This window comes from Lagopus muta, chromosome W (assembly GCF_023343835.1).
Source record: "Lagopus muta isolate bLagMut1 chromosome W, bLagMut1 primary, whole genome shotgun sequence".
Lineage (NCBI taxonomy): Eukaryota > Metazoa > Chordata > Aves > Galliformes > Phasianidae > Lagopus > Lagopus muta.
In genome coordinates, this window is record NC_064471.1 from 5,732,015 (window position 1) to 5,755,308 (window position 23,294).

The 23,294-nt window shown below is 36.7% G+C and overlaps 1 protein-coding gene across 2 annotated transcripts in view; it reads left to right on the top strand.

Annotated features, from left to right (window-relative positions):
• LOC125686413 (kinesin-like protein KIF18A) overlaps positions 1 to 23,294 on the top strand; it is a 39,123-nt gene that overhangs the window by 10,015 nt on the left and 5,814 nt on the right. For both annotated transcript variants that reach the window (XM_048930373.1, XM_048930372.1), the window contains exons 7-13: positions 2,193 to 2,369; positions 3,135 to 3,209; positions 3,463 to 3,569; positions 8,305 to 8,467; positions 9,759 to 9,923; positions 11,031 to 11,152; positions 12,377 to 12,615. In XM_048930373.1, coding sequence (XP_048786330.1) covers positions 2,193 to 2,369; positions 3,135 to 3,209; positions 3,463 to 3,569; positions 8,305 to 8,467; positions 9,759 to 9,923; positions 11,031 to 11,152; positions 12,377 to 12,615 — 1,048 coding nt within the window. The remainder of the gene's footprint in view (positions 1 to 2,192; positions 2,370 to 3,134; positions 3,210 to 3,462; positions 3,570 to 8,304; positions 8,468 to 9,758; positions 9,924 to 11,030; positions 11,153 to 12,376; positions 12,616 to 23,294) is intronic.

Genomic DNA, 23,294 nt, shown 5'->3' on the forward strand with positions numbered 1-23,294 from the left:
TTTATCAACTGCTTTTCAACAAGATGCTGTTTTTTGTGCATCAGGAAAAGCTTTCATGGACATGCTTGCTTTCCTGTTTCTTCTGTAATTACTTTTTTTTTTTTTTGTCTTTCTGTATATTTGACTTGATTATTGCAATCCATTTCTCCCCTCCTATTTTTTTTTTTTGTCAAGATTGCTTCCCTAAAGTATTTCATACTGCTGCTAATGTTCCCACCTGTCTTTAAAGAATACTTTCCTTTCTAGTGTTGTCATCGTACCTTGTATATGTCCAAACCTGTCTTGTCATTAAATCTCTTACTAGAGATTGTTGCTGTGTACTTATTTCCTGCATTGCCTGGGAGGGCCTTGCATTTCCATATCTACTTTTCTAGTGAATGCTACGTTCTCATCTTTGTTTCTCTTATCTTCTGGCTATAAACTGACTTTCAAATAGGCCAGTCAGAATCGTTGTATTTCCTTTGATCTTTTCAAAGTATTATCCTGTTTCAACAAGCTTTTTTTATTTTTAAGCTTTGTCCCTATTCTAGTATTTTGTTGGGTGGGGTCTGTAAGGTATATTTGCTCTGTATGCAAGATGTTACCTGTTAGGTACAAATGTCCAATAGAAAAAAGTATAGGTATTTAATAAAACAGTTTTAAGATAATTGTAACAATGGATGTAGTTAAGGTACTATAAGGTACTTTTAAGGTACTACGTAGGTAAGGATACTATATATAATACTTCCCTTCAGTTACTTTCCATTATAGTCATACGAGGCAGAAAAACAAGAATCAGAGTGTGTCTTCATTACTCCTATGGATAGGGAATGAATTTGTTGTCTAGTCAACACGATATTTTCAAGAAAATAAACTGCCTCCTTTCTCATCTCCAGAATAATATCCTGCACTGAAAATTTGATATTGAGATATATATATATATATATATATATATATATTTATATACAGGAAAGCTTTATTCCCTATTCAGGAATGGCTGCCAAAAATACAACTTTACTTACACAGAGCTACTTCTAAATTTAAAGGGGTTTAATGAATTTTGTTTGTTTTTTACCCTATTGAGTGTTTGCTGGTTCAGTTATTTGTGAGGACTGTTAGCAGAGATTTGAAGAGCAGGGTAGTATGCCCTTCTAGTCAGTAGTAAGTTGTTAAATCTCAACTGATCAGTTAAGGGGGTTGCCCTATCAGGCTTTCCTGCCTTTGGCTACAAATGTTCTCTACCTTGCTGGCTGCAGGGTCTTGTTTCCCAGATCACGAAATGCCTTTTTTGTTTTGGGTTCTATATCCCAGTGTTTATTTTGAAGGGGGAGACAAGGTGTGCATTATGGATTTGATTGGTCTTTTGTGCTCTTTCGCCCACCTTGTTTGTGGCAGTAAATTATTCTCTTGATCTGGCTCAGCAGCTCAAGGGAAATGGCATGAACAGTTGTGTGAGAGAGGGACAAAACAGTCTGAATTTTTGCCAAACTCAAATCCACAGCTTGCACCTCTTGGTCAGCTAGCAATTTCTCCTTTCAAATAGGGTAAATGATCAAAGCTTTTATTTCCTGTTACGCTGCCTGGCAAAGCTGCAGACTTCCCCTGCCGTCTTGTTGGGGTAAAAGGCAGAATTTAGAACCTGTACCATTTTATATAAGTAAGATAATTCACGTTGACGTATTCAGTATGGGATTGGGGTACTAATTGCTTCTGTACTATGAGATGGAGAGTGTAAATGTAATGAAGGAACAAGCTTTACTGAGCAAACTCAGGCAGCTGAGTTGCTTGGAGAGGTGGTTGAGTCAATATCATTGCAGGTAATCAAAACTCAACTGGACAAAATTCTTGGCAGCTTGCTGTAGCTGAGAATGCTTTGAGTAGAGGGATCTCGAAAGGGACTTCAACCTCAATCACTCTGAACTGAAATGGTTTGCATAGCCTACTTTTTTATGTTAGTTGCTCACACCATAAGAATTTTTGTTATATTTTCGGACATTGGGAAGTAACCTGAGCAACAATTCTGCTATAGGGGTATTAAACAATTCTGAGAGGTTTAAAGCAGATTGTAAATGTGATTTTGAGGAAGTTGATTTATGTAAAAGAGATATTGTAAGTCTATTTGTCATGTTTGGTGGTATTCCTGAAAGGGTAAGCAAACACTGAAGCATATGTAAAGTACAGCTGCTTAATACATAACAATGTTTTCTTTATAGAGCAAGAAACAGCACATTCCTTATCGAAACAGCAAGCTCACTCGTTTGTTGAAAGATTCCCTTGGAGGAAATTGCCGAACAATAATGGTAGCTGCTGTTAGTCCATCCTTTATGTTTTATGATGATACCTATAATACTCTTAAATATGCAAACCGAGCAAAGGATATCAAGTCTTCCGTGAGTATATTGGCATTTACTGATCTTCTGTCAAAGTGTAGTAATATCTTCTTAGGAGAAGGGTTATTTCTTTCAGAGGACTATTTTCAATTTACTTACCTGTTTTTCCTCAACATTCTTTTGTTGTCTCTTCTTTCTTCATCTTGGTGTTTGTTACTGAGAGTGAGCTGAAAAGATTTTGTCTTCTGAGCCTCAGATTTAGAAATAATCTTCAATTGGTGAAATCCACAGCCAGTTTCAGTGTCTTACCATTCTGTATTCAGAGCTCAGTAAAGCACATGAAAGAAGTATCTGAACAGTTGTGCTCGAGCCAGTCCAGCTCTGTCACAAGTAGGATTCAACTGGAGCTGACAATCTGAATGAGCTTCTATTGACAAGTGGAAATCCGTTGTGGCTTCCTGTCTTCTGCTCTGTAGTATCTATTTAGACTGTTGTGATTTTTTTTTTTTAAGTGACTTTTTAATAATCCTTTGTACTGTGATACCAAAATTTCTTTTACATACTATGGAATTTTACTGTAATTTCCACTTTTGCATAGTTTTTTATTTTTAATATTTATTGCTGTTGTAAGGAAAACTATATGCAGCAGATGACATCAAAAGCTAAAAAGTTCATTTTTGTGGCCAAGCCAGAAATATATTCATCCCTTTCCTCAGAGTATAGTGCAAATGTAATTATGTAGTACTTAAACACAGTCTGTTTTTATGCAGGGAAATTAAAAAAAATCTCCTTCATGAGTTATAATTTGTTTCATTTCTTTAACAGTTGAAGAGTAATGTTGTTAGTTTGGACAGCCACATAAGCCAATATGTTAAAATCTGCAATGAACAGAAGAAAGAGGTACGTTATGACAACATTTTAACAATAGATTATATAACTGCTACAAGCTTGAATTTTAAAATAAAGTTAATGTGATTGCACCTACAGGGCAAATATTGTCCTAATAATTCTGTGTTAAGTTAAGGAATGTTCTTTTTTTTCAAAAAGGATATCACTTAGTGCTATTTGTAAATGTGTTGAGACAAATGCACAGAAGGATGGTTTCAAAAATCAAGGGAAAAAATCCAGCTAAAAGGTACCTCTTTTGTTTAAGATCATGATGCTGAAGGAGAAATTGCGAACATACGAAGAAAAAGCAAGCATCCATCGAAGCCAGGATTCTTCTGTAATTTCAAACCATCAGCAAGTGGAAATACAAAGGTAAATTGATCACATGAAGATTTTTTTCTTCAAGACTGGGGTTTTCCTGATTATAAATAATAAATATGTAGTAAAATAATGTGTAAGCAATATAAAATAGATAATAATAAAATAATAAAAATATCTGTAGAGTGAAACTACTCTTTCAGTGTTGGTTTTGTAACTCCTAACATTGTTTTACATAGAGTAGTGCAGTACTGCCACTCCTGTTCAGAAAAGCTGAAAAGGTGAATTCAGAAGGCAACAAGTACTTGAGGAAGTGTACTTGAGGAAGTATTTTAACTTACTAGGCAAACTATTCAACAAAATCCTGTGAGATAATCATGTAGCCTGACCATCAAGAAGCTGATATGACTCACTGACATCATGAATTAGATCTATGGTGAAGGTCTTATATCTATAACTACTTTCTTGTGAAGTGTTTGCTGATAATACTTCTGTCATGTAGATATTATGGTGTGGATTATATTGATACCCATAAAATTTTTGTTTAACTGCTGGTACCAAGAATTTTTGTATGTATGATAGGAGATGGAATCTAACTGGAGTTATGAGCTTTGAGAAGTAAGCATATGATTATTAAAATGTTTCCGTGATGGGATTTGTTAAGCTTATCTTTGCCTTCGTTACTGAAATGAAGCTATTTCATTGAGAAGTTAGGTATTTTTGTCCCAAAGCTACCAGTAGTCTTCTGTATAACTGTGCATATGAAATTGTACCACTGGCAATACAAAAGATGTTTAGGACAAATGTTCTCCTAGAAGCTCCTGTTACTCTGTAGGAGTAACAAGTTCATTCTGAGTACCAAAACCTAAAGACTTTGAGGGGGAGGAAAATAGCAACTTTCTTCAATCTCAGATGTATAAACTACTATATTGTATTAACTACCATATTATAACCTCAGTTTTGAGATAAAATTTACATTTCCTTTTCTCTTGAGTCTTACTCTATTTTGAGCCTATACTTAGCAATGTTGCTGTGAAGTTATTTTACCTTGCCTTTAGTTTGGATCTTATTTTCTTATTGTATTAGTGAAAGAACCAACACCTGCAAGTGATGTCTTGCTAAAAACTTTTTAGAACTTGTGTGCACATATGTATAAAAAAATGTATGTTTGCAGACCTGGTAGTGTCCTACTATACAAAAATGAGATGACATTAGTGAAATATTTTCAACTTACAAACAAGATCTGTCCTGAGCATTTTGTCTGTGTGGGTAGCACAGAGCTGGCTTAGGGTTGTTCACCGAGGTGTTGTTATTCACAGTGAAAAATCACTTCATCTGCTAATAAGATATAACTAACAACTGCCAGCCAGATAATCAATAGGAGGGAAAAAAAGGCTGGGGGAGGGATGGGGTAGAGAAGGAATAAATCGAGCAACTATTAAGTATACGTAGGCTGCACAGGAGGACAGAAAAAGAATGATAAATGTAACAGTATAGGTTAGTGTTGCATTTGAGTGCTGTGTAATAAAATAACACAATATGCTTTAGGAAAGGGAAAAGCGTAATAGAAAGCTTTGTGATAAATCACTGTGGAGTAATCTTGTGGGGTGATGCAAGCCCATTCTGTAGGACTTGGAAAACTAGACAGTCCTAGAGTAAGAGAGAACAGTTATTTTTTGTTAATGGGAAACTGATCTTCGTAACCTAAAAAATGGGAAAATAACTTTCTTGTAAGGTATTATAGCTTTTAAGTTATATTATCAATAAACTGGTTAAGCCTAGACTAGTAGAGATAGTATGTTTCTGGGAGAGGTATAGTAGAGTTTCTGTAAGGTTCGGTTTGTAGATTCTAGGAACATGTTATCGAATGGAAATTGATACTCTACTGCATATTAAAAAAATAACAAATCTATATGCAAGTTCTAATGCTGTTGTTTCTGCTCACCGCCAGGTTAACTGTTTTACCAGTAACCTTTCAGGGTGAGGAACAGAGGGACGTATGAATGCCAGCTTTCAGCAAAGCCACTTAATTTGTTTTTGTGGGCTGACAATGTAGAATGCGTAAATGACAGCAGATGCTGTTATGGCTGACAATTATTTCATCAGTAGTACCCTTCCTGTGCGATTTGGATGGCAGGAACTGGAATTATTCTTTCACATGGAAACTCAGTCACATTAGTAGGCTGTTCTTTCCTATTGCTTTTAGATTTGTCAACCTTCAAGATGACTTCATGATGTTCCTACCGATCTTTCTGGTGTGACAAGAGAATACTTAAGATATTTATATGTATTTGTTACACAAGTCAGTATATCTATACCTTGAGAAGGTTAGGTTTTGGTTTGAAAGTCTCACTGGGTCTGTCCCTTCATATCTCATCATATATTCATATCTCATCATATATTCCCGACATTTATCCACCTACTTAGTTCAGTTAATACTTTCACTGGCCTCTTGAATGTGTTTTCTACCTGGGAAAACCTTCTGAGATAACAGTAAAAATCCATTTCTTCAAATTGCAGAAATTTGAAAATGTTTACTAAAGTAGTACCCAACAGGATTTCATGGGAATTGAGCTAGTATTAAAATCTTCCACACTCTTAGGGCAGACTTGACTGTTTAGCAACAGATTAGGATCTTGGAGATTTTTCAAGGAAAGGAGGTAATTTTGTTACATTTGTTTGGCTAAACCTAAGCTTGTGAAGGTTCATTGTGTATGTGTTTTTTATCTGCTGAAGGAGAAGAAATTTATTATATATTGTTTAGAGATGTATTGTTAGCATCAAGTGTCTGGATCAAAACCAAAGAAATTACAGCTGTTAGGTATCTTTGGCTGTGCTTGTGAAACCTCTTCAGAAAATAGTTAAGAAATTGTGTAGGGGGAAATGCTTTTACTTACTGGATATTGGCTGTCTCTTCATTCATCATAAAGTACAAGTTTGATATTTTATTGGAAAGAGATGGTAAAGTGTCATTCTTATCTGCAAAACGTTAGCAGTTTGGACGAGTTCCTTATTTAACTGTAAGTTTAAGGGGTCATTTAATGGATTACTTTGTCCTGTCTAAATATTACCACTTTTCTACCGTGGCATATATACTACAGTTCTGTGAAGAACATTCTTTGTTTATCTATATTCTTCTCTCTTCTATCTAAATCAGGGTTTTGACTGCTATGGCTACACCAATTCACAGATCCCTAAATTAAGGGTATTTGAAAAATTTTATTAAAGCATACTAAGTAATAGTATTGCATGATGAGGATTTTGAGGCTAAGCCTCAAAAAAAAAACAACCAACAAAGATATCTTCCAGTGTGATCTGAAAGGGGTTTAGGCTCACTTAATTACTCTTCTTGCTCTTTCAAACCTAGAAGTCATTCCTGTGCTTTCTGTTGACTAAAGCTAGGATACGTGATGTCTGCCAAACTTTCAAGTCTTCAGCCTATTGATGCAGACCTTGGACACTGACTTTGGTACTGCCACCCATGCGTAGGTCTGTGAGCTCTGAAAGTAGGTAGTCCAGAGATGATTATATCCTGCATGTGCTTACAGGTTCACTCTAACATTAAGTGAAGAATAGGAAAGATTCTTTCACAGAAATAAAAGTATGCTTACTGAGAAATCCCTCTCAAAGCAGGAGTTTTGCAGAGGCTTCTCTACTTGATACTGTAGCTGGGACACTGATCCTTATCTACACAAAAGGTTCATTTATTGGTACATAGTGATAATAGTTCCTAATAATTACAGAGTGCAGGAGGAGATTCTATTCTGTAGCTTCACTTAAACTGTTTGCAGAATTTTACTGTTGTTAAAATAATAGAATTTGCCATCACTTCTCTGCTGCTGTATTTCCAAAGCAGGTGGGAGGGACTGTGTTTCTATGGATACTGTGGAGGCAAAAAAAAAAAAAAAAAATTTCAGCTGCTTGTGCAAACATTCACTCATAGGGTGACTGTATAGATAGTAATAGTGTAAAGTAAAAGCAGTCATGTTCTGCAGGAGAATATCTTACTCCTTAAAGAAGTTTTTCTAAATTCACTGTGTCTGTACAGATCTTTACATCAATACAGTAGCGTTGTCTGGAGAACTTTGGGCAAGACTCCTGGGTTTCTGAAACTATAGAAAAAAGTTACCTGTTCTTAAAATGCAAGTAATAAGACAGTTTGGGCTGTTCAGAATTCAGATTATGAAATTGCTGCTTCTGAAATGTGTTGTTTAAAAGTTAACTTTATGGCAAGAATGTCTCTTCAGCTTGTTCTCTACTTCGGCCTATGCTCAATTTTATAGTAACTGTACAGCATTTCATGATGCTCTGTAACAAACACTGTATAGCAATCTAATTTTGCATATCTTTAGAATGCTTGCATGTTTAACTGTCACCTTATGTGAGTATTATCTTGGTGTCATGATTGAATCTTTTTGACTATTCTGGACTGCTCTTGCAGTATCTAGGAATGAAGGGTGAGAATACCACCACAGAAACTTACATTGCAATGTGATAATCTTTCTAGGCTTTCTCCTTATGCTTGTTACTCTAATTTGCGTTGCAGACTAGGGATAAGCAGATTTTTGAGTCCATTTAGACATTAGTCTAGTTGGAGTAACTTCTAAGTATCTTCCATCACTGTTTCCCCTATTAGCCTGAAAAGCGCTAAGGTGTGATGCATGTTCTGATTTACAGCTTGGATTGGAGACTTTCCCAAAGTAAAGGATGGCCTGTGTGTGTGCTTGCATGTAATAGTAAAGTACTAGTAGCTCACTTGCTTATCTTTGTGATACTTCACTTGTAATAGATACAAAGAAGTTCTTAAAAATGTGTTTGCAAACCGTGAGGAAATCAGAGAAGAATACCTGAAGCTGGAAATGCAGCTGAAAGTCAGTACACTGAAGGCTTATTATCAGAAACGGTATCATGAACAAACTCAACTGATATGCTCTGAAGAAAGAATAGAGAAGGTGAGTTGTCTAAAGTCCTAAAGTATTTATGCAACTTAAACAATTAGCTACTGCTTTGTTATTTATGCTGTTGATATGGGACACTCTGATTAACACTCAGATAACGTTCTCTGTATTAAGGTTAGAAATATTATTTTAATGCCAGTCAGGCTTTTTCCCCATGCCACATAAGCTGTGTGTTTCTGCTCATTACTGTTAACTGTGAAAACTTTTTTCAGCTGAACCTTCTGCAGGTTGGAGTGTGTCATAGTTACTTAATGCCTTGGGAGACTCACGGTGATCTTGTCCAAAAACTGTGATAATGTATGGATGGTACAGCCACAGAGGCTGTTATGAAGCTGATATAACCATGTGTTGTTACTAATCCTGTTCATAAGGAGAAACACTGACATTGTGCTAAACAAGACAGATTCTTATTGTTTCCACTAGTCACCAGAGCCATCTCTGAATAGCTGTTTATGGGCAAGGTCACGTGAGCCAAAATCATGTTTAATTGCCATGAAATATAACTCAAGAGTATGAGGCTAATTATTAACAATTGATGTTGCACTGAATGCTTGCTTCTTTCTAGAAGATCAAGGTAACATCTAGTATTTTAATTTCTCTGATACAATTTGACTTAAATGCTTTATGTACTCATGAAACTAGGGGTGGGGCTGATTTTGATTAGTGACAGTAACAGTCTGCGTTGAGCTGAAGGTGATAATTTGCAAGCTACTATTTTTTTTCAGTAATTCACAAGGCATTTGGTCCAAATAGAAAAAATGTCGCAAGTTTTTGGTTGTCATTAAGACATTTCAAGTGACTAACGCACTCTAAAATTCTTTCATGTCATAGAAACTCTGAAGTAATGCTTTTGTCCAGTGGGGCGCAGTTGTTGTGTTCATAGTGGGGGTTATGTGCTCACGCACAATTTCATACAAATGTTTCTTAAGAGCAGGCTTCTGTGTTGGATCTTAGCAGTACTGCACTGAAATGCTCCAATGATTTTTTTTTTAGCCATTAGGTAACTTACAGGGTGTGCCTAACAGTCAAGCATCACTGGTTCTATAAGTACAATAAGTTTCTAACAAGAGTAGGCCATAATAATGGTAAAATTAAATGAGTATGGGGAGGTTTACATGTGGTTCAGTGATGCTCCATAAGAAGAATGAGCTATTTTACTTTTATTAAACTAGTCAAAAATGTGAAATATTTGCTGTGTAAGTATATAGAATTATTTTATAGAGAGATGCTAGAAAATATCAGATGAAAGTTGCCACTTTCAACGCTGTGTCTCTTTCAATTTTAGGCCACTTGCAAGCGGGATCATATGCTTGCAAGGCTTAGAACCTACTGTGCACATGTACAGAAGAAGAAAGAGGAGAAGATGGAACATTTTGAGGAAAATACCAATTGGCTGCATCGCGTTGAAACCAAAATGCGCCTCCTGGATCAAGGTGGCTGTATTCCAAAGGTAAAAGGCCTTTCACTTCAAGGGCAGATTTCATGCGCTGTAAGCAACATGTGACTCAAGGGTAGATTTTTCTTCTTTCCATCTCCCTTGTGGTTTTGACTGTGACTAATTCTTTCCGTGTGGTTTCAAAATCTAGTGTTAAGTATTTTAGATTTTCTACCGTAATGGTATTGTGTTGTTTGTACAATCATTCCGTGTAAAAGTGTATAATTACCTGTAAAAACACATTCTAAAGGTAAATAAATGGTATGGCTGAGCACTTGAGACAGCTGCTTGAGAGTTGATCCTGCTTCTTGCCCTACACTTCTGTTCTTACCTTCACAGTAGGTCTTAATGCTTGTCTAAGCATGCCTAATCTAGTTTTTATCTTGGCAAAAAAAAGAAGAAAAAAAAAATTCATTTCAAGGTTGCGAGAGAGGTGAGAATCAGGGAAGAAATTGTGTTAAGCTCTTTTCCAAGTTTTAGCAACTCGAGCTTGATGCAGTCCCAAGTGAACACCTGAGCTGGCAGAAGGGGAGGGATGAAAGCATGTACAGGAAAAAAAAGATGAGGAAAAGAAAGGGTTAGGATTTTCCTCTCTGCCTTTTGATTTCAGTTGGCAATTAGGCTGGCTTGAATTACATTGTGCAATGAGCACTTGTATAACTCAGGTAATGGAATATTTATATTAGGATGACTAAAATTTTTTTATACAGTAAGAGTCAATTTTAAAGTATTTCAAATAAAATATTGGCATCACAGGAAGATAACTGAATATGAGGGAGACTTGTTCTAGTCAGCATCACTGAAATCCAAATATGGAGCAAGTACATAGGAAAAGAAGCAAGTGTATCTTTGGCCATGCACATGTAAATACATGTGTGCCTGCTGGACTCCTAGAGCTAATTAGAGCACACTCATCTTTTTGTCAATTAACAAAATATTTATGCACGTAAATTAAAATCAAGCAATTCACAATAAATTTATTAGAATACTATTGATCCATTTTAGCTTTACATTTCAATAGATCACCTATTAATATGATTATTTTTCATTTTATACTTCAGTTTCTCACTTATAATTTGATCTACTGTTGTTTGGTTTTTTTTCCATTGCTAATTTCCTAAGGAACTGCATGAAGATCTTCAGTGTTGCCATTTAAACCTAGAAGTTAAGGACCTGAAAGCCCAGATTGAGCACATGCTGTCTCTATTGTCCTTTCAAGATCAGCACTATAAGCAGATGGAAAAGTAAGTACAATTTCAGTACAGGAGGCCTCTTTAAAACTTCCTTTTTGGCATTTGTAACTTTGGGATGTCTATAGAACAGACAGTTAAAACAGAAGCATGATTTTTCTCACTTTTATCTTAAGATTAGAATTGTTTTCTTCTATAAAAAGGTAAGGAAAATAATAGCTTGGTAAATCTTGCTTTCTGTCATTCTTTGTTTATCTGAAACTGTGAGCACTGTGTCCATCACTTATTTTTACTTCATTTTTCTCTGCATAGCTTTAAGGATTTGTTAATAGGCTACTGTATCTTTTTTTTCACTTTTATGTTGAACAGTACTGATTGCAATTTGTGCGTTTGTGTTTGTGTCTACAGTGCAGGAAATTAAATGCTTCTACCTGTACTAAGAATGTTATAATTAAACTGGTATATATGTGGTCAGACTGCAAAAAAAAAAAAAAAAGCTGAATTTGAAGGTAAATATCAGCTCTGTCATCAGTCTCTTGAACCTGTTGAATGCAGACCTTCAGGGTGCAAGATATGCAATGAGAAGTAATCACAAAGGTCTTCCATAAATAGATGTAAAATGTATATAATGAAATAATTCCAAAATGAAATAACTGGCTGCTAGTCATCATTTGGAGAAAGGGTATTTAGGATAAGCTTTACAATAACAAATACACAAACCTTCAAAGCTGAAAGCCAAACACTTAACATTCCATTTCTGTAACTTCAAGTTTCTCATTTGTTTTTTTTTTTTTTTTTTTTTTTTTTTTTGCATGCACATCCCCTTGGCTACTGTTTGAACCTAGAGCTTAGTCTTGCAACCAAGGCAAGAGCTAACAAATTCCTTTATTCATATACATTTCTGAAACTTCTCTCATTTGAATTTGTTTTGCAGTTGTGCGTGCATCTTATCCTTAATTTTAGAAAGTCCAAATTCCGTCAGGATATGACAACTATTTTTGCACTGATTGAGGGATCTTAGAAACAGTGAGGAAAAACTGAGACATTAAAGAAAAACTATACTTGGAAAATTCTTATACTGAAATACTTGATTTTGCTAAAGAGAAAAGTTACTCAGCTTAGTCAAGAATGTTTTTTCCTAGTTGAAATTTTGTGGAATGACATAAAACAGATCTCCAGGGTGGAGGAGGACAAGGAAAAACCCTTGAATTACTAGTGGTGGCAGCAGTGCTAGTAGAGACCAGATTGTGATTTAGTCACATTTGTCTTGTTTTACAGAGTTCTAAATGCTTTGCTTCCAGTTCTTCGCAAGCAGTATCTGACTTTGAAAGAAGCTGGGTTGACAAATACTTTAACTGAGGCTGAATTTGGAGAGGTAGAACAGCTGATTCAAAGACAAAAATCAGTAGTTTGGGCTGACCAGACTGGGGATGATGAACAGAAGGAAAACCGTGAGCTAGACGTGTCAGCTATCTTTGCATTCCCACAACTTGTGAACAAGCAGAAGACCCCATGCTGTAAGTATATAACTAATTTTTTCTCTGTTGGAAATATTTAAGTATTTCATGAAAAAGCTGCATCTCATTAATGTGTAGTGGTGGATGCACACTTCTGCTAATATTGAGGGTGAATGTGAAACTGAGATTCAGGGCCACTTTCTGTACAGAGAAAAAAGTGAATGCCATTCCTTATTAGATACTCTTTCAGTGGCCAGACACTTTTAGGAGCTCAGTTCTAACGAATAACTCCCTTTTATCTTGTAACATGGCCCGTACATCAGTGTTCCTAGGTACTTTGTAGCATTACTAATCTATTTCAGTCTCTCAGGTGATGTTGATGTTGATGGAAAAAGTTCTGGTGTCAATTGTACTATAATTATTTCAAAGTGATTCTAAAAGTTAAGCGGCTACTACAGTTACTCAGCTTGAAGTTATATTTGAGCAGAATGAGCTTTCCTGTTAATTGTGAGTTTACCTGGAAACGATTTAGTACAACATCTTATAAGTTTATTTCTCGAAGGATCAAAGGTTCTATTGTGAAATTGGCTCTTTTGCAGTGTGATGACGGGCACATGAATTCCCCATGGCTCTAGACAGCTGTTTCTTCTTATTTAGATTTTTTTCCCAGAAAGCAAACAAGTTGCATTGGAGTATTTGTCCTGAGGGATGGTGAATTGGCATCTCAGAGCTGCTGTGGTGCAATGCTTGAATCTTCTATTCTGGATAGGTAACACTCAGCACACTTTAGCTTTCTGGGTAAAGCTAATAAATTGTAATAGTGAAAGATATCTATAGGTAACAAAAAGGAAGCTTTTAATAATTGTTGTGCTTCTCGAAAGGTGGTTGACATGGAGAAGCAGTAAGCCCTGGAGCACTGTGCAATTAGTTCCTTGCTTTCTTTAGCTTTCTGTTATTCAGCTTGCTCTGGGATAGAGAATTGCTCTGCTCAAGTTCTTTTTTCTCAGTTTTCATCAAATGCATGCATGATTTTGACACATTAATACTGCTGTTGATCATAACCAGAGCACTGACCTGTTTATTTTGCTGTATGCAGCATAATGTCAGATTGTATTGTGTGGGCTGTTTCTTTAAGATACAGAATCGTTTGTTTTAGCACTCGAGAAGGAAAGAGCTGTTGCACTTAGGGCTCTGCCCATGCTAGTCAGAGGCTCAGCAAGGTTAAAAGCAGTTAGTGGCTTACGTGGTTGTCCTTCTTAGAGTGAGGGCAGCAGATCTCAGTGGGAGGCAGCATTCTTTCACTCTGCTCCAATTATATTTCCAGTGCAGAAAGGAATTGGATGTATTATCACAAGTTGCTGGCAGTCTTTGGCAAATTACAGTAGTCGTGATAGAATCTGCATTGCTTCTATGATAGGATACTAATGAAAATCTATTTTGCAAAGCTTTATGAAATGATTTTAGAAAGTTGCTTTCTTGTTCTAGTTATCTGTTTATAAACAAAGAGAATACAGTTTAAAGTTAGTTTCCTAGTCTGTTTATTCTGTCACAACAAAGCACATTTGTTTAGTGAAAGAGTTGAAGGTGTTCTTCTGTTTTTTGTCAAAACTCCTCTGAGAATTTAACCACTGTAATATCTTGATTCCAGTGCTAGAACTAGAATTCTGGGTATTAGCAGTTTAGCTCACAAAAAAAACTCAATTCAGATCATGTTTTGTGTATGTATCCAGAGAAGTGCACTTGTGGAGAGAATGGAAGAGGCTCTTTTCCCTCATAATTTTGATTGTGATTATCTGCCTGGAATTTGTATGTTCAGCATAATTTCATTTTCTATAGTATTTAAAATAATGGTGGGCTTGTGGAAGTGTTAGTCTGACTGTGGAAGGAAAAATGTGAATTTCTTTAAACCTTTTATATAATGAGAACTCAAGATTTGCACAGAATGAGTTTTCCCTTTGACCTCTGTCTTGTAAATGTGCAAGGCAAGCGTGAAGCAGTGCTGCTAGCTAGTATTCATGTTGAAGATGCATTACTGATACACTAAGGCCCAAGACTGGAACTCTTCTTTTTTGCTTGGGTGTTAGGGGGAGAGTGTGTAAATAGATCCAAATACCATTTCTGTGAACTCTGTAAACTGTAGCTAAATATTGATTGTAGAGATTGTCTTGTCATATGTGGGATATTGTCATAAATTTAAATTTCTGTAGCTTACTTACACTAGTGCAAGCTTCACTGTGGAGTTCTGGTTCTGTTCTGCCTTTCATCAAATGCTACACCAGATCTATTCTTGCTCAGAAGCACTAAAATCATTATACGAATGCCTACAGGAACTTTTAAGGCATAAACTACTCACTCTTGTAGAATCATAGACATAAGTTGAAGGGTTGTATTGCAAATCTGCATGAAGTAGACATTCTCCAGTTCTGAATGTTCAACTTATGGCTTTCTAAGTAAATGGACACATTATTTTTGAGCAAGACAGATTTTTCTCTCCAGATGTAAATGGTGTCTTTGCCTAAAGATGTTCGTAGAAATCCTTATTGTGTTTTTATTTTTGTTATTCTGTGTGGAAATAGGAAAAAAAAGTTTCATGTGCTGCTTGTACCACAGGCAGGAGAAAAGCAGTTAGGAAAAACTGTCTTTCAAATGGAAGTTATGTAACATGAAAGGATATGGTAACCAGGCACATCACGTTTTTTCTCGTAATCTAATTGTGCTCTTCCTGTTTGCTTTGAGCTTGTAGAAATGCATTATGATGCTCCTAGGCTCACCAATACCTGATATTCCTCATGAAGAGTCTACCTCTCTCTCGCATTCTTTCTCATTGGCAGCATTAGTTGGTGGGCTAACATGAAATAAGTTTTCTTGAGCAGCTTTTTCCTCGGGGGCAATTCTTACTGTAAAATTTACTGCTCAGCAGGTAGCCATCATTCTACAAAACCTTGTAGACATAACTGTATGGGATAACAATTTCTACCAGGTACCACTGTATTGAGAACTTGACATTTGAAATGGAATTGGAATTGAAATGACAATTGACTTTGCATAATGGAATTTTTAAAGTTCTAAAATGGAGGACTGTGATCAGAAAAACAAAGTTTATTAACATATTTATAATTTTTACATTATTTTAATCTTTGTGCTCTTTCTAAGAGCACAAATCACGTGTGTTTGCACAGTCATTTCTTACACGTTGGATGCTGGAGGTAGAAAATAAGTAGTCCATTTCAGCTGAAAATAAAGTGACTTAAAAAAAAATTCCAGTGGAGCACAAAATAAACGCAATGAAATAGCTCTACTTCAATTGTTTTTTGAATTCACTTGAAAAATACTTGGAAGTATTACCTGATGTTATGCTATGGAAATAACTTCTCTTTTGCAGAAAAAACTAATAAAACTATTAAGAAAAAAAAACAAAACACTGTAAATCAAAAAAAGAACATATGAGCATGGGAAAATGTGAAGAAGCAGAAAGGCAGCATCCTGATGAGAAGTAGGAAGGATGTAGTAATTTTTTTTCCTTTAAGATAAAATAAATTATTCAGAAATCCAGTTCCTTCTCCCTTAAGTCATTTCAGAAGTATGCTTGGCAGTTGTTAGCAGGAGCTGACCTAAGATCTTAGTGAACAAATGAAAAGGAAGATTTTTACAGATCCTCCCCACACCTTTAGCACAGTGTTATTTCATTATTGATATCACTTGTTTAAGGTGTTGGGAAGGAAGCAGTGTTTTTGCACAGAGACAAATATATATATATATATATATATGTAAAGTGTGTGTATATACATAGTGTGTATCTGTGTTACACGGCAGTTACTTTTTTTGTATGAAAATCCATATTTCACCTATGATATAACTGCACAGACTTCAGCTTGTCACGGGGGAGGAGCAAAACAGTTAATTTTTTGAGATTTTATTCTTACTTTCCACAGTGTGAGTAGGGAGCAGCGATATTTTTCTCTTCTGTTTCAAATAAATACATTACTTAGAGAAGGAACTTCTGAAATACTCCAAGTGATTAATTGTGGAGAAAAGGCTAGCCAAGTTACTAGGTGGCAATTAAATGATTTGTCCCAATGAAACATGCTTCTGTAGCAGAAGGGAAGGGTCTGTAGCAAAGGAAGAGTTTGTGCTAGGTCAGCTGAGAAGAAATGATGGCTTTTTCTTGAACCTACATTTGCATGAAGGCTTTGGAGAAGATATTGGGGAAAAAAAAAAGTGACTGATGTTAAAAACTACTGATGTAGTACTTTTGGAAAATATAAATTTATCTTCATCTAAGCTTATGGAGTCAATTATTACGTGCTTGCTGAGGTTTAAGGATTGTATGCAACATCCATGCACTATCCACATTTACGTATAGAAACTACATTTTCAGGATAACATTACTCACATACATCTGTGCTTTAAGGAAACCACTTAATTCTGCCTATCATAAAACACGAGGCACTGATTGCAGGCACTCAGTTTTTAGTGATACATTTATCTTTTGCTGACAGCTATTCTGGAGGGAACCACGACATTTTTGAAATGCAAATTGTTGATGAGTGTTTTCTCATAGATTGGAATGCTTCAAGTCAAATAACTTATTGGATTATAATCACTGTCTCCAGAAATCCAATGCAGCTGAATCAGTTCTGTAAATCAAGAAAAGTTATGAAAGTGGGACCTTAAGTTTTGAGTTACTCCATTAACTGTGTATTTCCATTATCTGCTTCTGAAGAAGTAAGTCAAGCTAGTAAATGACTTAAGAATAAAGAACAAAAATGATGCTAAAGGTCAAAGTAAGGATCTTCATTCTCTTGTTCAAGGTGAATCACAACAAGAAGTATTTTGAATTTCTTTTCCAAAACACTGACTTCATTGGCTAACGGTTTCAATATGATCTTAAAAGACGCCCTTTTCTCTATCAGGAGTTTAAAAATGATGTAGAATTTAAGCTGAGTTCTAGTAATGCATAGAACTTAAAGAATTTCTTACGTGGAAAAGCTCTCCTGTGTTTTAAATGCTATAAAGCTATGGGGGAAAGAACAAGATCAAAAGTCTGGCTATTCTTTCAACGTGTTTCTGTGGTCAAGTTATCAAGACCGTTAATTCTCTGCACAAGCTAATTAAAGCTTGTTGGCTTTGCCACAGTTTATGTAACTTTTCACGCTAACGCATTGTATGTATAGCATTTCAAGGAATGTTCTGTACAGGAGAATCTGTCTCTAATTTCTGGTTGTACTTTTTTTTTTTTTTTTTTTTTTTTTTTTACTACTCCAGGATTTTTGAACATAACATGAGATTGCTTCAAATTTACTCCCGAACAACACACTTTGATTTAATTGCCAATTGTTCGATTTAAATAATTCAGGAACGCTTACAAGTATTTTCTATGTTACTTGATTATACATCCTTAGCAGTTTGTGTTTTCTTAAATAAAAAAACCTTCCTATAACATGACCAGCTTAGTGGCATTGTGGGGGACAGGTTGATGGTTGGACTAGATGATCTTTGAGGTCTTTTCCAGCCTTAATGATTATAGGATTTTATTCTGTGACTGGAAATTCTTTAATTTCAGAACCTCTACTCTTGCTTATGTTCATTTTGAAGCCTTAACATGCTGTTTCCATAACATCTGAACCTACTTATATACTCTATTAATAGGTGAGATCTTTTAAAAACAATTATTTTATGAATGTACATTCCTGAGTTTTATTCATATTACTTTTAGCATTTTATTTTATCATTTTATTTTTAATTATATGCTACAATTGTTTTTTGTGAGTCCAGAATGTGTAACTTTATGAGCAACTCAACTATTTCCATCAAATGAAATAACACTAGGAAAACCTCATGTTAATGTAAATGTAACCTCATTTAAAAGTGAATTTAGACTGGTTTTGGCTGTTTAATGGAGAGTCACACAGGATTCAGAGCATAAACTGATGGGTAGAAAGCTATGATTGGTGCTTGCAGTTATTTCTGTGAATAGGAAGGATCTTGGCATCGTTTCAGGCATCCCATTTCCGGAAGCCTTACTTAGATTAGCAATGAGAGAATGAAATTGATTTACAGTAGGAAAAAAAAAGTATCCATTACTTCCCCCAGTGACAAACATCCAAAAGTGAAGTCAATTTATTATGTGGGATGACAGGAAAAGTTGGGATGTAGTTGTATATAGGAGGAAAATCATTAAAAACTGAAAAAGCATGCTGCTTGTATATAGGAGAGATTCCTCATATATTGAACAGCTTTTTCATGCTTGTCTTGTATGACTGAGTATTTTTCTCATGTGATGTGAAATGGTATTCCTGACCATTGGGACCCACAACTACGTAGCCTGAATTCTAGCCTTTTAAGTTCACAGCTGTTCTGTTTTCTGGGGGGTTGTTTCCTTGATTTCTGCAAAGCAATTGTTGAACTCACCTTCACAGTGAGGTGCCTTTGGGTCACAAGCAGATTAAATAAATGAAATTCATTCACTAGACCTCATTTGCAATGCGGAATTCCGCAAGTCAGTTGTTAGAAGAATCAAAATGTATGATTAGTATAGTAATTGGATCAATCATTGGTTGCTCAGAAATGTTTATTGAAATGAATACATTAATATTTGATTTTGCTTTAGCAGAAGAACCTGGCAGACTTAATTTAGAGTGTTTCCAGAAATATTCCCCTTATATGCATGTATTAACATCAGTTCCAGAAGACTTTTTTTTTTTTTTTTTTTTACTTTGTCCTCTGCATCAATTAGATCTAGCCCAATTTATCATTTCTCTTGTCATTAATTCAACTTGCTTTTGTTGTGACTCATGTTCTGTAAATATTGCATTCTGTTTTTCATATTAGCTTGCGTTTCATTTCTGCAAATGTCTAATACTACTTTTTCTCCTGATAAATCTATTCTTCTAAGTAGCCTTTTGAAACAGGTAGTAAAAAGTTAAAGACAAAAGCCACCTCATACTGTTTGGGTGGTTGTTGCTCAGTTAGGGATGATTTTTACTTTTAAATTGAGTGAATTTGGGAACAATACACAGAAGGAATTATGGCAATTACCTTTAAACTGCATTTCAGTCTGGGAAGGGTGAGCCCATCTACTCTGCACTGGTGAGAACTCGTTCTGGAGTTCTTCATCCAGATGTGGAGTCCTTAGTATAGAACAGACATGGACCTGTTGAAACACATCCAGAGGAGGGCCACAAAGATGGTCCAAGGGATTGAACACCTCCCCTCCCCTTTGAGGATAGGTAGAGCTGGGGGCTGCTCACCCTAGAGAACAGGAGGCTTTGGAGAGACCTGGTAGTGGCCTTTCAGTATCTAAATGAAGTTATAAGAAAGAAGGGGAACAGATTCTTTAGCAGGACTTGTTGTGCTAGGAAAAAGGAGATGGTTTGAAACTAGAACAAGGCAGTTTAGTTTGGATGTAAGAGGTTCTTAGGATGTTGCTAGTGAAGTACTGGAACAGATTGACGAAAGAGGTAGTGGATGCCCCATGCCTGGAGATATTGCAGGTCAAACTGGACTGGGCTCTGAGCACCTGATCAAGCTGTAGGTGTCCCTGTTCATTGCAGAGGAGTTGGACTAGGTGACCTGTAAAAGCCCATTGCAACTCTAAGGATTCTGTCATAAACATTTAAGTAACAGAAGCAGGCCGGCGAGCACTGTAAAACTTAAGAAGATAGCTGGGAAAAAATCTCAGACTTGTCCTGAAGGAATGTGGAGGGGCTCCTCTAAGAAGGTAATGTCAACCAGCAGCCCAGGTGAAGTTCTTCTACACCCATGCAAACAGCATGAGAAGGAGAGCAGGAGGGCTGGGGGACCACAGTGGATTTGGAAAACTATGACCTAATTGATATTGCAGAAATGTGGTGGGATGAATTGTACCACTGGAACATTATGATGGAGAACTACAAGCTTTTTAGAAGAGGTAGGACATCCACCCCACCCCAGGGAATGCCTGTGCGTTAAGAAATGGACAACTGCCTTTGAGAAAGAGCCACAAACAGGCTGGGACTGGATGAATAAAGGACATCTGGTGGTTGGGCTCCTACAGTAGGCCATTTAATCATGGGGAGCCTGTGGATGAGGCCTTCTTGCTTCATTTTCACAGGCTCTCATCCTGATGGGGCATTTCAACCATTTGGATGTCTCCTGGGAAAACCTTGTGGCAGTTTCTGAGTAATCCAGGAGACGGTGAAGTGTGCTGAGGATGACTTTCTGGTTCAGGAAATAGAAAAACTAACCAGAGGAGTGGTAGTGGACCTAGTGCTCACTGCAGAGGAGATAATTAAACAAGTTAAGACTGAAGGTAGTCTGGTCTGTAGTGACCGTGCTGTAGTTGAGTTTGTGATCTCAAGGAATATGCGCCTGGTAAAGAACAGAGTAAGGCCCCTGAAAGTAAGAAGAGTGAACTTCTGGCTGATGAAGGAATTATTGAGTGGGATCCTTGGGAAGAATCTGTTCTCTGGGACAGAGGTATGGAACAGAGCTGGCAGCTCTTCACGGATGCATTTGTGATAACAGGAGCTCTCCATCCCCCTGTGTAAGAAATCCTGCAGAGGAGGCGGGAAACTAGCATGGCTGAACCAGCATTTGCTGGTCAAGCTGAAGAACATAAGAAGGGACCTAGACAGACCTGGAAAGCGAGGCCGTGTAAATGTAGAGAGGTTGAACAGAGGCTTTGGATTGGTTGGTCTGGACAATCCCTATGTGTACAGTCTGGGAAAAGAACTTGGTGAGAGCAGCCCTGCAGAGAAGGACCGGGGAGTCCAGGTGGGCAAAAGGCTGGACACGAACCAGAAGTATGCACTTGCAGAACATCAACAGCATCCTGGGCAGCATGGAACAAGGTGGCTGGCAGCGAGAGGGAAATGACTGTCCTCCTCTGCTCTGCCCTCGTGTGGCCCCATCTGGAGAACTGCATCTAGATCTGGGGCCCTCAAGAGGCAAAGGGGCATAGAGCTTTTGTTGAAGCTGTCCAGAGGTGGGACCGTATGCCACAGAGATTATCAGAGGTCTGGAGCAGCTCTTATGTGAAGACAGGCTGAGGGAGCAGGCTTGTTGAACCTGGAGAAGAGAAGATGTTGCTAATAATGTTTTTGTTTACTTTTTTAGGAATGACTTAGTGCTTTCACAAGAAGCTTTGAGAAGGGACTTTTCTTGAATATTTAATATGTTCTCCACTTAACTGTGGCCCAAGGCTTTTATTTTTTTAAAACTACTTCTTGCTCTGAGTTTAATTCCAGAAATAATTAGATTTTAAAATCTAATCTGTCTGTGAAACTCATCTCATAAGTAGCTTAGCTTCACTTAACCTACTTTATTGTTTAGGAATTGTTGGTTAAGATTATGTTCTTTGTTTAAACATTTTTCACTGAAAATGAGCCCTTGAGTGTGGGATAGTTGTTTGTTTTATTTTTAGGTGGTTTCATTATTAAATGTTGGTGATATAGAATAGATTTGTGCCGTATCTCTTGCATCTCATTTACTTGCTGCTTTGACATGCTTTGGTACTACCCATTCCATCTTCACTGAACATGTCTAGGCTTCATGGTAGTTTTTAAATCCTCCTCTACTTCCTCACAGCTCTGATTTATATCTTCTAATTGGCTATCATCTCTAGATGGTCATGAAGTGCCTACCATATACTGTCTAGTTTCAAAGTATGTAGTGACTGCCTAGGAAATGTATGTTTGTTTGGTTTTTAATTAAAAAGAAAGATGCTGAGATCTTCCTTCAGAATGCTATTCTTCAGTGAGGCTCTTATATACTAGGGAAAAGGCCCAGATGTGATTTTAAATAAACGGTATTCTTAAGGCTTCTTGTCTATAGTAGATTGGATTTTAACTGTGGCTTACACCAGTAATGAGAAGTGGTCAACAGTCAGAGAAAGATTCATTCACGCTTCTGTAGGAAGTCAAACTTGGGCAGGTAGGAGGTAGATGCAGTATCTTGATTCAGTTTTTCTCCTATTCTAAGCATTATTATTGAACTACTAAAATAGCACATTAATGAATGAATTGAAGTTAGGCATTCTGAGGAGTTTGAACCAGTTCTTATTCTGGGGCAGAAAGAGCATGGAGTTTTAGGAGAAATAAGTATTTCCTTTTTTTGCACTGTTACGTGAGTACTGTGGTGAATTCCTGAGTAACTGCGCAATTTAAAAGTAGGAGTGTTTTCTACAATTTAGTTACTCCTAGGAATGTAGTAGGTAATGCAGAAAGGGGAGCTGATTGATATGATGGCTACAGGCTGAAGTGGGGCCAGTCCATGTAAGTGTTTAAGGATGGTGGCCTTTTTCTTGTTCTGTTCACGCAAAGTTACATGTAGGAGCACTTTGTTTTCTGGCAGGTCTCTGCAGCCCTTGATTTGTGTGTCTGTCTCCCTCCCTCCCTCCCTGACACTTAATTTTCTGCATTTAACTGCGTGTGGTTGACTTAAGTCACTGCTAGCCTAGCTGTTTGAACAGTGCTGTCTTGAAATCAGCCTCCTTCACTGGAAACTTGAATAAAAGAGGGACCTTTTCTCTTTTACTTTTAAGATTGCTTTTGTTTTCAAGTAGGTGGCAATACAAAATATTGGGACGCTTCCTGAAAAATCAGGATGAATCACAACAATGGCCAATTGGTGCTGTATTGCTTAGCCTTAGCTTTTGATTTCTAAGCGTGTTTGGATTAGTTGGTTGTTTAACAGTTTAGTTTTCTGGAGTAGATATATCAAGATTAACAAAATTCAGATAGCTGTTATCTTTGCCTTTT